This window comes from Kogia breviceps, chromosome 20, assembly GCF_026419965.1.
Source record: "Kogia breviceps isolate mKogBre1 chromosome 20, mKogBre1 haplotype 1, whole genome shotgun sequence".
NCBI lineage: Eukaryota > Metazoa > Chordata > Mammalia > Artiodactyla > Physeteridae > Kogia > Kogia breviceps.
Window position 1 is genome coordinate 19,397,048 of NC_081329.1, and position 14,286 is coordinate 19,411,333.

Here is a 14,286-nt window from a genome sequence, read left to right on the forward strand (position 1 = left end):
TTTAACCTGGAACCACCCCCCCATGTGGAGGGAGGGGATCCTGGGAAATGTAGTTTCTGATGTCTCTAAAGTACGGAAGGTGGCAGTGATGCTGAGTTGACAACAGGCAGGACACAGATAAGTCCAGTTTGATTCTAGGAGGAGCTTATTGATACCAACTTATGTCCTAGCTCCTTTTGTCATTCTGAAACTTCATGTTTTAGGTTCAGTAAAAAGCAATTCAGTGTATAGTGAAGGTGGCTTAAACATTCTTGTATATAAATTCCTAATTGTTCCATAGCCAGTAGTCAGCCCTTTCAACATCAGATAAGTTCTTTGCTGGAGATATGTTTATTTCTCAAATGAAACTGGAAGCTGAGACTTTTCATATCTTTCCTAGGATTCCACAATTCTTTGAAGACATTTAAAAATATCAATTAACTTGTCTTCATATTTTATTTATTTTTTTTGGCCATGCCGCGTGGCATGCGGTATCTTAGTTACCTGACCAGGGATCAAACCCATGCCCCCTGCATTGGGAGCACAGAGCCTTAACCACTGGACCACCAGGGAAGTCCCTTAGTGTTTTAAATATATATTTTAAGAAAGCAGTTCTCCACTGGGGACAGTTTTTACCCTGTGGGACATTTGGCAATATCTGGAGACAATTCTGACCATCAGAACTGGGGGAGGTGCTACTGGCAGCTAGTAGACAGAGGTCAGAGATGTGCTAAACATGCTACAATGCACAGGACAGTCCCCATAACACAGAATTGTCCAGCCCCAGAAGCCAGAAGCCTGAGATTGAGATACCCTGTTTAGGTCAGTGAAGAGGAAAGAGTGCTGGCTATGAGGCAGGTCTGGATTATTTGAATCTTGGCTCTGCCACATGTGAGCTGAGATATCTTGGACAATTTGCATTATATTTATGAGCTTCAGTTTCCCCATTTTATATGGGCATGATAGTGCCCTCCTTACATTATTGAGAAAGGATTTGAGGTAGCCATTCTGACAGGTGTGAGATGACAGCTCACTGTGGTTTTGATTTGCGTTTCTCTGATGATTAGCGATGTTGCAATATCACCTCATACCTGTCAGAATGGAAACTGTCAAGAAGACAAGAATAACAAGTATTAGTGAGGATGTAGAGAGAAAAGGAAACACTCGTGCACTGTTGGTGGGAATGTAAATTGGTGCAGCCACTGTGGAAAGCAGTATGGAGGTTCCTCAAAAAAATTAAAAATTGTACTATCATGAGATCCAGCAGTGCCACTCCTGAGTATATATCCAAGGAAAATGAAAACACTCATTTGAAAAGATACATGCACCCCAGTGTTCACAGCAGCATTATTTACAATTGCCAAGATATGGAAACAACCTAAGCCCATCAACAGAAGAATGACTAAAGATGTGTGTGTGTGTATATCTACAATGGAAAAAGAATGAAATTTTGCCATTTGTGACAACATGGATGGACCTGGAGATTATCATACTAAGTGAAATAAGTCAGAAAGACAAATACTGTATGTTTTCACTTCTATGTGGAGTATAAAAAAATAAAACAAATGAACAAACATAACAAAACTGAAACAGACACACAGATACAGAAAACAAATGGTGGTTACCAGAGGGAAGTGAAGGAGGAGGAGGGGCAAAGGGGTAAAGGGGATTAAGAGGTACAAACTACTAGGTATAAAATAGGTAAGTTACAAGGATGTAAAGTGCAGCACAGGGAATATAGTCAACATTTTATAATAACTTTATATGGAGGATAATCTATAAAAATACTAAATCACTATTTGCACACCGGAAACTAACAGTATTGTAAGTCAACTATACTTCAATTAAAATTTTTTTAAGTTAGAAAAAGAATCTGACACCATAAAGTGCTCAATACAGATTAGCTTCGTGGTGGTTTTTTACTGCTATAATTACATAAATATTTGTTTTATTAACACTATACAATGTGGATTCTTTTTAGGCAATCCCTAATGGACCCGCCTGGTGTTGGTGGCTCCTTGCAGTCCTTCCCGTCGACCCCCGCTATCAGCTGTCGGTCTTGTCAATGAAGTCTTTGAAAGAACGGTTGACAAAGATACAGCATATACTGACTTATTTTTCTAGAGACCAATCTAAGTAACCAACTGCTTGGATCTTCCTCTAAAATCACCCCGATCTGGCTGTGGGGATGGCCAGATTGTCCGCTGCCTTTGCACATCCAGTGCTGGTTTGAGAAATGTAATGAAACTGTTCTTTTTTTTTTCTTTTTCCTTCAACCTCCTGAATCATGTGGTTCTGCAAACAAATACCTTCAACTAGGATTTAGACCACTAAGAACTTGCACAGAAAAACACACACTAAATGTGTGTTAAACCTCTACATTGTGATGAAGTTGCACTATGTACCGTACTCTAAATGAAATGAGAACTCTCTGTGTGTGTGGGTGCGTGTGCGTGTGTGTGTGTGCGCGTGCGTGCATGAGCGCCCGTGTGGGTAGTATGGGTGCATTTTCTCTGGCTTTAAAATTTTAAAAGAAAAAAAAAAAAAAGCCATAGAGAGCAGAACTTGCCGAGGGTCATTTATTGCCCAAGTTTACAACAGTAGCGATACAAGTTTTTGCAAATTGAATTTGCCTCAGATTTCTCTGTCCTGATGCTTAATTTGCACAAGTACGTAAGCTATGGTATTGAGTATCACTCTTTGTCAGAAATACCGCTCTTGCTGAACTGTCTTGACCATTGACTAGGACACAGTTTCTTATTTATGTAAATACTTGCATCCCAATAGCCAACAGGCATCGGATGCAGAACCTAGAGCCAGTTTTCAGGAACAATTGCAAACCTGACTTGGTACTGTGCATCTATTCATAAAACACTTAAAACTGTGAAAATATGGTTTACACTTAACTGTACATAAAGGTAAATGGAGAACTCAGTTCAGTACCAGTTAGTTTGTACATTTTAGGGGGGCTTTTCACATTAACTGCCCATCTATGTAATTTATAGTTTGAAATATGTTTGTTTAAAAAAATTACATAGTATAAACCCATTAAGGATCTAAGGGAAGAGAAGAAGCTTAATGTAGAACTAAGCTTTTAAAGTATGTTGGTTTTTTTTTTTTTAAATTCTCGTCTTGGTGCAAATGTTAGTTATGCCTTATTCATATCACAGTTAGGTCACCATGCTGTGACATGGTCTGTATTCATGCTGCCCTAGATACTTTTGTAATTATTTGTTGCAGACTTGTGACTGTCCCTCTTAACTTTCTTTTATGTAAGTAATTTGTAAAAGTTTCTTAAAATTTTTGCTTTTGCTTATTTAATTTTGAATAAAAGCTAAATTCATAATACTTTTTTTTTTCTTAATGATTAGGTTAATGTCAAAAAAGATCAGTGGAAGAATCAAGCTACATAGAGTAGAGAAAAGATGAGTTTTGCCTACTGTTTTGTGCTGTGAGATGTAAGCTATAGCTTTCAAAATACTTTTTTTTTTTTTTTTTTTTTTGGTCATCTTTGACCAAACAATGAAGTGTCTTACGGAAAGTTTAGGCCGAGAACCATCGTCTAAAGCAGGGGTCCCCCAACCCCTGGACCGGTACCAGTCCGTGGCCTGTTAGGGACCAGGCCGCACAGCAGGAGGTGAGCTGCAGGCGAGCGAAGCTGCATCCGCCGCTCCCCGTCACTCGCGTTACCGCCTCAACTACCCCCCGCCCCACCCCGGTCCGTGGAAAAAGTGTCATCCACGAAACTCGTCCCTGGGGCCCAAAAGTTTGCGACCGCTGCTCTAAGGCACATTTTTCAACCTCTGAAAAATCCCTGTCCCTTTAGGGTAAAGATAAGGCTCTTAGTTATCCCCACGGGGGACACGTCTTGGCTAAACAGCCTTGATTCTTTCAGTCCCTGATTTCCCCGCCAGGATTTTTCAAATATAAATAAATCATCTTTTAATATTGAGTGTTTTAATTAAAAAGGCAGAAATGACCGCCCAGATAGAGAGCCACCCTTTGCCCTCACAATTATGCTAGTCACGAGTCATGAATAGTTCTACAGAAAATGTCTAAAGAATGGGCCATTCCCCAAAAGTACCTTATCAATAGTTTGTGCAGTGTTAGATTGAACTTTCTTGTAATAAAAAACTATCAAATGCCTGTTAAATAGCTTAAATAGTGTCTGGGTGGTATAAATGAAGAGTTTACCTATACATTTCTGTATAGTTCTCAAAATATGTACCAGACAGCAGTAGGAGTTACCTGGCGCTGAATCTACATCCGTGGTATGTACTTGCGTGTGTCCACACATACACACGCACAAAGCAGCATTAAATGGTCTCTCTATGTATACACACACATACTAATGGAAATTCATGGGTTTTTATTTATCATTTGACCCTAGTTTTGTGGTAAATGATATCTGAAAGTTATTCTGTCTACAGATTTTTTTTTTTTTAATCTCTGGAAATCTTTTTCCTACTGCACTTTCCAGTCAGATTATCAGAAAAAGAAGAGGGGGGAGAATCTGACTTTTTTTCCCCCTTATCACTTTAAGTGACTAAGTTCTGTCATGAATTCCATATTTCAAGCCAAGGTCACTGGTTGTTGATCTTCTTTTCTTATACACCTGTCTCTACATGTCCAGTTCTTCCTGTTCCTCCAGGTCAGCTTGAATGCCTTCACTCGGCTAAAACCCTGAATCCGTAGCACTTTCCCTGTACTTTGCTTATAGCTCCTATGGGGGATATTTGAATTAAATACATAAACCCTCTCCTGAGTATCAAGACCAGTGTCTAGCAGTTTAGACAGATTTAATCTCCAAGACATAGGCTGACCACAGAACAGAGTTGAAATAAATGCCAGTTAAGAAGGGAAGTTGGGGGCTTCCCTGGTGGTGCAGTGGTTGAGAGTCCGCCTGCCGATGCAGGGGGCGCGGGTTCGTGCCCCGGTCCGGGAAGATCCCACGTGCCACGGAGCGGCTGGGCCCGTGAGCCATGGCCGCTTAGCCTGCGCGTCCGGAGCCTGTGCTCCGCAACGGGAGAGGCCACAACAGTGAGAGGCCCACGTACCACCCCCCCCCAAAAAAAATGGGAAGTTGAATAAAGATAGTTAGACTGAGCAAATACCTCGTCTTACCTTCCTCCCCAAGTTCAAAACAATGACAGCAAAGAAAATGAAATCTAATGGCATTGCAAAACCAAAGTCAATGCTTTGTGAGGAATTTTTGAGATATGGAAACAGGATCTAATGTAGAAGACCAGAGGAGAGCATAGCTTTACAGAAATGGAGGACTGCAGGGGAGCCCCAGACTGGTAGAGGGTCTTAGAAAACTTGGGCAGATTCCTTGGGGACGCTGTACTTGACACAGCTGGATCGTCTGGCCTCTCCCCACTTGGCCAGGGCAGCAGGCAGCAACAGCAGCTGTTCTCAGGCCAAAGCACCAAATGTGGGCATTGGGCCAGAGAAGACCATGAAACCTTTATTAGCCACATGGGATGGAGGGCCCTCGTGCACACAGCAGGCTGCTGACCGCACTCACACGGCGTGTGTTCCAGCATTCCCCAGTCAGCAGAGGCAGGCCACCCAGAACATACCAGCACCCACAGGAAGGAACAGAGCTCCCACATGACAAAGAGGAGGAGACAGTCAACTCCTACAAATTTGAGGAAAAACATTCTAAACAATACAACAAATCCAGTGCCCTTCGATTTGAGGACGTGCAATTCCAAAAATTATCTGGAGATCCAAAACATGTTCCTCAGACAGTCCCTGGCACCACAGAAGCATTCAATAAAAGTTTTTGGAGTCAATGAATGAATCATAAAAATAAACTAAGCTGACGAGTTAAAGAGAAGAATGAATGCAGACAAAGGATGAAGGAATGAGGCAGAGCGTTGAGTTGGGGTCCTTTCCAGAACACAATGCAGAAGCCACTAGAGGCAGAGTAGGAGGGAAATATCGAGACGTGGAGGAGAGATTCCAAGTTTTAACATTCATCTGAGAGAAGTTTCTTAAGAGTAGAGAAGAAACAAATAATGCAAGTAATTAGCTCAAGAGTAATAATTTATGTGCTTTCTTAGGTACCAAGTTGATCCATTTAAATAGGACAATAAGGCAAACTTAGATGACCGAGGACAGACAAAATAGCAATAACTCAACTGTCTGGCTCATCGATCCACAGGGAAATAACTGGCTCAATGAGATGAATTTTCTTCCTAAGCCAACACTTAAATGCCAACATTTTTTATAGATAGGACATTTATGACGCGGCTTAAGAAATGAGCTCTCTTACAGACCTGCCTCCAAATAGCTTTTGGCTGTTCACCAAAATTTAAAAGTATCCTTAAGGACTTTTTTTTGGGGGGGTGGGGGGGGAGGGTCACAGTCGGATATTGAAAAGCATACAGACTTCGTCTCAAAATGTAAACACGCACATTTAATCCTCAGAAAAGTCCTGTGAAGTAGGTAGTGTCCTTGTAAGGATGGGGAAATGGAAACACTAAGTAGCTAAGTAATTTGTCAAAGGATTACACACCTAATGTGTGGTGGAACTGACCGAACCCAGGCAGTCTGGCTCAACCTTACCACCACCCAAGTTCTAAGGCATCTAAGAAGGTCGACATGAGAAGCGTCTGGAAGTGACTGACGTGACTCTGACTTAGTAGGCTTTACACTTGGGGGAGGGGTGCATTTTATAGCGATAACATTAGGACTTATTTTTAAGCACCTCACCAAGATGGTGAGATGGCCAAGTCTGGCTCAGCCCTGTATTCGTGGGAGCAGTGAAAACTGCTAACAACCTTTTTAGAAAGTAATATTGCAGTTATGTATCAAGGATCATTCAAATGTTCATAATCTTCAACCCAAGCTCATACTGTGGCATCTTCTTATCCCCCATGTTTCAAGTCGCAGAGACCCAAATTAAAACAAAAACCCACAATAGAACAATGGTATATAACACTGAAATTGGGAAAATCTCATATGCTTATATACCCCGTGCTTATAATACCTTCTGTATTCTTTGAAATGCCTTTGTTGCTGTGTACTCAATGATTCTCAAATCTTAATCCACTTGATTTAATTGTATACCAGTATCACTGGAATAAGTCAAGATAGTCAATAAACTCTTCCAAAAAAGGAAAGGAGGGAGGAAGGAGTGTATATGAGATTCCTGAAATGAATTTTCTGATCATCAACAAATTGAATATGAAGCTAGAGAAATGATGATGTACCAACACACAGAACAAACCACTGTTGAACAGCCTGACATGCTAGAACACATCTAAGCAAGGACAGCAAAGAAAACAAAATGGCAAGGTGAAAGGCTGTAAGAACTCCTTGTGCAAGCCAGGGAGTGAAAGAAAAACATACCTTTAGTTCCAAGAACATTTCCACATCAGTGGAGTTAGAGCACACTTAGGAATTAACCAGACTTAGGAATTACCTCTCGTACTCAAATGTCCAAGCCCCAAGACAGGATGCTAATTGGCAAGTAAAAACAGATGTGCAATTGACCAGGCAGGTCTCTTGGTGGGGAGCAGTGGCCTTCGGTCGAGCTCCTCTTAAGTGCCAGACCCCATACTAGGCACAGACATACATGTATGTTGCTGCTGAAAGTCTCATGCAAACCTGACTTTTGTTCTTTGGTTAAGTGATCTAGGTTCTTCCCTGGCACCCCAATTTTTAAATAACTTCCCTGTTCTCTCTCAGCATGAAATAAGAGTTGAATTTATTCAGTGTTTTGGACTTGGTATTTCACTGTCAATGTATTAAACTGTGCCACAGATGCAGCACATACATATATACCCACATACATATCTCCAAATATACATTTTTCTTTTTCTCTTCTTCTTTACCATTCCATGTATGTTAGCCCATTTGATATTCTTTCATAGCTCTCTGATGCTCTATTTTCCCTTTCTTTGCTCTCTCTGTTTCAGTTTAGATAATTTTTCTTTGATCTACCTTGGAGTGTGGGCATTGGTCTGTGCTGAGGGGTTCACTAAATTACTCCATAATACTGCTGCCTGGGCATCACTCTGTGCGGCCGAGTGCCCAGTGGGGGCCTTGAACTGACACTAGCCCTCCCGCGGGTGTGTGCCCTCCACGGCGGCCTCAGAGTCACAAGTTCCCGACGTGACTTCTCCAACACCCCTGCTGATAAACAGTCTCTCCTGCCTCCTAGCTTTCTCCACTTGTGCATAAGAGCCCCCTGGAGCTTACTTACACCCAGCTCTTTATGGTGTGAATTAACCGATCCAGCCTTAGCCCGGGACCCGCAGAGCACTGCGCCTGTGGACCCTAATAAAGCCAGGCGCCCCAGGCCCTGCTGCCCTCACTCTGCCTGCACCCTGCCTTTACCTCTCCATGTGGCCCCTCGAGGCTGCCATGGACCTCCGCCAGGACCTCTGAGTAATAACCTTCTCTATGTCACTTTCCCTTTCAGTCTTTGTTAAACTGTGGTTCATCTGACTCAGTACCAAGGTTCTACTTAACAAATTGTTAATTTAACAAAATCACAACAGTTTGCCTGAGGTTTTTTCTTTATGTTGGTGTTTTATACTCCGTTTTATGCTTTTCCTGCCTGTGCCTCGTGGCAGTTTATAACTTTTCAGTGCTTACTTACCTGGTAAATAAGGGGGTTTCTCTCTTATCATGGGCCCCCCTCAGCTGCAGACACTCCACTCCAGCATGAACTTTGAAGATGGCTCTGCCGGTTTTGCATGTAAAGAATAGGTTCCTACTGTTTAAAGCCACTCGGTCTGTGGTACACCGCAACCTCAGGACCTAATACAGCATTCAATCCAGGCTGACTACAAGGAGTATGAGGCAGAGGCCATGTGGAAGTGGGTCTGAAACTGGTTGAAAACTTCCTTTTTCAGATATAATTGACTCTAGTAACTGGAGTTGGGAGATTTGTAGGTAAAATTGACAATAATGAAGACAGGTAGGGAATGAAAGACAAATCAACAGATGAGACTCAAAATAATTATGCCTTGACTCCAGAAACATCTATTCACAATCCCATTCAGACTGGCTGTCAAATATGAGACATTGTAGACAAGAAAATCATCCTCCCGATGTGGTGAAAAGGGAACCCACCTGCACTGTTGGTGGGAATGTAAGTTGGTGCAGCCACTATGGAGAACAGTATGGAGGTTCCTTAAAAAACCAATAACAGAAGTACCATATGATCCAGCAATTCCACTCCTGGGCGTATATCCAGACAAAACTCTAATCCCAAAAGATACATGCACCCCTATGTTCTTAGCAGCACTATTCACAATAGCCAAGACATGGAAACAATCTAAATGTCCATCGACTGATGAATGGATAAAGAAGATGAGGCACATATATACAATGGAATATTACTCAGGCATAAAAAAGAATGAAATAATGCCATTTGCAGTAACATGAATGAAACTAGAAATGATCATACTAAGTGAAGTAAGTCAGAAAGAAAAAGACCATATGATATCACTTATATGGAATCTAAAATATCACACAAACGAACCTATCTACGAAACAGAATCATGGACATAGAGAACAGACTGGTGGTTGGGTTGCCAGAGGGAAGGGGGTTGGGGGAGGGATGGAGTGGGAAGTTGGGGTTAGCAGATGTAAGCTTTTATAGATAGCATGCTACAAGGTCCTACCGTGTAGCACAGAGAACTAAACTATACTCAATACCCTATGATAAACCATAATGGAAAAGAATATAAAAATACAATGTCTATGTATGTATAACTGAATCACTTTGCTGTACAGCAGAAGTTAACACAACACTGTAAATCAACTATACTTCAATTAAAAAAATTTTTTTAATCATCCTCCCATCCCAAGTCAACATATCTGAATGATTCTAGCACATCATATGTATACTACTCAATAAATACCCCTAGAATGACTGCCTATCTGAATATAAATATGAACAAGTGATTTCATGTTACTACTAAGTTGGTTTGATTTTCAAAACAGAGATCAATGGGGTCTCGGGGGAAACAGAAATTTCATGAAGTCGAGTTACTTTCATTCTTCATTTTACAGTCTTATGCTACTTCTGTACCATACTGTTGACAATATATGAAGGTTAAGAATGTCACATGGTTAGAAAATCTAGATCTAAGTGAGACAGCACTGTTTTATTGTTGTTGGGCAAAGAATAGCAACTTTATCCGGAAAGCCAGAAGGCTGAGAAAGACAGCAGACTAGCATCCCAAAGAACCATCTTCCCGGAGGTAGAACTCGGGCTTCTTTTATACTAAAAGAGGAGGGGGGAAAGTCCCGGGTCCCGTCACACTTCCAAGGAGATGTGTTAATGTCTTCCTTCCCGCACCCGTTCACAGGATGCGTCAGGATGTTTCCTGTGAGCAAGAGCCTACTTTGTGCCAGGTGCTCTCACAGCGACAAGGGACTTTGTGGAATAATATAAGTAAGGTCTGTGCCCTCAATAAGCTTCAAACACTAGACTGGGGGGGAGAGACTAAACAGTCCAGAGGGGCCATAGGGCAGGTCAAAGGGGACTGACCCGGCACCCAGCCCATCACAACCAGCTCCCAGGCAAGGCTCACGTCCCAGGGTCTGAGGATACTGAGTGGTCTTCTCTGAGGACCTGGGCTTCCTTTGAAGGAAGGAGGGAGATCTGCAGGCTTCCTGGATCCCACCCTAGTCCTTGAAGCCTCTAGCCAGGACAGACTCACCCACGGCTCCCTGAGGGTGATGCACACGCGGCCCCGTGAGACCGCGGCAGAGGGCGTGCCGCCCCGAGTCCAGGTCCGTGCAGCTCTTGGGTGCCCGGCAGAGACCAACGGGGTTAGGGGACAGCCGCTGCCACCTGCTGGCCCAGTACAGACCTACTGGGACCACCACACGTTCCACCAAGGCCGCGGGGAAGTTGGATGGGGCTAGGACGAGGAAGCTCACCAGCCCTCCCTACGCCAGGCGTGGTCCCGGTGGGGTCTGCGGCTGAACTCCGCTCGTGGCAGAGGTCCAGCGCCCGCTGCTAGACGCGCCAGAAGTCCTCCCAGCTGGGGGAGAGGCCGGTTCTCCGCACCACCTGCCGGCTGAAGCTGGGGAGGCCTCTGAAGCCAGCGGTCCTTAGCTTCTGTTTCTGAAAGCTGCCTTTGGGTCCACAGTCCTGCCTGCTCCGTGCAGGCTGTGAGAGCTACCAGGGCTCATGGTCCAGCAGCTGCGCCATCTCAGCCTCCTTCCCCCTGGTCACGAGGTCCTCTAGCAACACTGCACTGGGAAGCGGCTGGCTCAGTCTTAAAAGTCAGACTCCTTGGCCCCCACGGCCCAGCCAGCGTCTGAGCAGTAGACGAGAGGTTGTGCTTCGTGTGGGTAGTGGGGCCGCCTCCCTGCTCCCTGCTGCTGCTGGACCAGACAGGTCCGGACGCCCTTGCACAGCATTCCTGAAGGCCCTTCAGGGCCGCCACGACGACACTGTGAGGGCACCACTGCAGACAGGAAGGAGTAAGTACAAAACCCTAAGGGGAGAATGAGATTGGTGTGTGCAGGTATGAGAAAGGAGGCCAACGAGGCCAGAGTTTAGGGATTAAAGAGAACAGCAGAAGCAAAGAACAGAGAATTAGGCAGGGACCAGATTACATAATATTTTATAGACCACAGTAAGGACTTTGGATTTTCTCTGAGCTGGTTTAGGAAGCTGTTGGAGAGTTTAAAGCAAGGGAGGCATGGGCTCCCAGTGGCTCCCTGCTGTGTGGGGAATGAGCGAGAGCACCATTTTCACAGTTAGTTCTTTGGTTCCAACAATACTTATTAGCATCTACCATGTGCCCAGAACCGTTACAGGTATTTGGAATACTTGTATCGACTCCTTTTAAATTTACGGGTTGGCAGGAAAGACAGATACGTCTGCAGATGTGTTACGTGCATGCTCAGTGTTCCAGGGTAGGCTGCGCTGACTGGGGAGTACGTGGCCACTGTGAAGCAAACGAAGAACGAAAACTAAGTGGAGAATTGAAATAGACTAGGATTGGACCGGCGAAAAAAATGGGTGTGGGCAGTGGTCCAGGTAGAGTGATCAACGTGGGATCAGAGACCCACAGGGCATTTTGTATTGCTTATGGTGTGGCCTGAAGGAAAGTGGGTAAGGGGAGAAGGAGGTCTAGATGAGGCTGAGGTGGTAGGTGGGTGTCAAATCACAAAGGCACGAGAAAGAGCTAGGACTTTATCCAATGGAAAGCATCCCTTATCAAACACTCATTTCAACTAGATATTTTCATACATGACAGATCACAAAAGGCCGCCTCACTTTAGACCTAACCAGTGTTATTCCTGCACTCAAAAGTTTATAACAAAATATCCATGGTCAGAAAAAAAATTCATAGTCTTATATCAAAATAGCTTTAATTAGCAGATGAAATCAATCAATATGCTATTTGTTGAACTTTTACTATGTATATAACATATAAATACGAAAATCTTATGCCTGTTGATTTTAAAACTCTGGGTGGTTCATAGGTATTAGGAAATAATTATTTATGTATTTTAGACTTTTAAATCCAAAGTACAACACACATATAGAAAAGTGTACAGGATTCTGGACAAGATGGCGGAGTAGAAGGACTTGAGCTCACCTCCTCTCACGAAAACACCAAAATCACAGCTAACTGCTGAACAACCATCGATAAAAAAGACTAGAACCTACCAAAAAAGATATTTCACATCCTAAGACAAAGAAGCAGCCACAACGAAATGGTAGGATCAGCACTTTCACAATATAAATAAATCCCATACTCACCAGGTGGGCAACCCACAAACAGGAAAATCATTATATTGCAGAAGTTCTCCCACAGGAGTGAGAGTTCTGAGCCGAACATCAGGCTCCCCAGACTGAGGGTGTGGCGTTGGGAGAAGGAGCCCCCAGAGCACTTGACTTTGAAGGCCGGCGAGGCTTGAATGCAGGAGCGCCACGGGACTGGGGAACAAATTCCACCCTTGGAGGGCACACACAGGGTTTCCACATGCACTGGGACCCAGCACAAAGCAGTGACTCCACAGAAGCCTGGGCTAGATCTACATGTGGGTCTTGGAGACCCTCCTGGGGAGGTGAGGGTTCACTATGGCTCACTGTGGAGGCAAGGACACTGGTGGTACAGGCCCTAGGGAACACTGATCAGTGTGAGGTCTCCCAGAGGTCACCATTTTGGCACCGAGACCTGGCCTCACCCAACAGCCTGCAGACGCCAGTGCTGGGACACCTCAGGCCAAACAACCAGCAGGGGTAGGGAGAGAAAACAGCCCCACCCATCAGCAGACAGGCTGCCTATAGTCTTCCTGAGCTCACAGCCACCTCTAAACACACACCTTGACATGGTCCTGCCCACCAGAGGGACAGGCCCAGCTCCACCCACCAGTGGGCAGGCACCAGTCCCATTCACTAGGAAGCCTGCACAAGGCCCTGGACCAAACTCACCCACAAGGGGGCAGACACCACAAGCAAGAGGAAGTAAGATCTTGCACCCTGTAAAAAGGAGACCACAAACATGGAAAATTAGACAAAATGAGACAGCAGAAAAGTATCTGCTGTCTTGTTCCAGATGAAGGAACAAGATAAAAACCCAGAAGAACAACTAAATGAAGTGGAGATAGGCAATCTACCTGAAAAAGAATTCAGAGTAATGACAGTAAAGAGAATCCAAGATCTCAGAAAAAGAAAGGAAGCACAGACAGAGAAGACACAAGAAATGTTTAACGGGGGAGGAGTCAAGATGGTGGAAAAGGAGGACATGGAGTTCACCTCTCCCAACAAGTACATCAAGAATACATCTACAGGGCTTCCCTGGTGGCGCAGTGGTTGAGAGTCCGCCTGCCAATGCAGGGGACACAGGTTCGTGCCCCGGTCCGGGAAGATCCCACATGCCACAGAGCGGCTGGGCCTGTGAGCCATGGCTGCTGAGCCTGCGCACCCAGAGCCTGTGCTCCGCAACGGGAGAGGCCACAACAGTGAGAGGCCTGCATACTGCACCAAAAAAAAAAAAAGAATACATCTATGAATGGAACAATTCTCACAGACCACCTGCTGAACACTAGCAGAAGACCTTGGAAACCTAAAAGGACAAGAAAAATCCCCACACAACCGGGTAGTTTGGAACAGGACCTGCACTCCTGGTGGGGAGCTGAAGAACAGATGAGATTCCACACCCAGGGAAAGCCTCCCTCACCAGCAGAGAGATCAGCTGGGACAGAGAGCTGGGACACAATACAAGCAAACCAAATCCAACAATACATTAAAAGAATCATACACCATGATCAAGTGGGATTTGTCCCAGGGATGCAAGGATTCTTCAATATCCA

At 44.3% G+C, this 14,286-nt stretch overlaps 1 protein-coding gene across 1 annotated transcript in view; it reads left to right on the plus strand.

The window, feature by feature from the left end:
- The window catches only part of LONRF1 (LON peptidase N-terminal domain and ring finger 1), a 45,580-nt gene extending 41,256 nt beyond the window's left edge, over positions 1-4,324 (plus strand). Inside the window, exon 12 of the mRNA XM_059049384.2 lies at positions 1,961-4,324. Within this exon, the coding sequence (XP_058905367.1) occupies positions 1,961-2,119 (159 nt within the window). The 3' untranslated portion in view covers positions 2,120-4,324. The remainder of the gene's footprint in view (positions 1-1,960) is intronic.
- Positions 4,325-14,286: the final 9,962 nt, after the last annotated feature.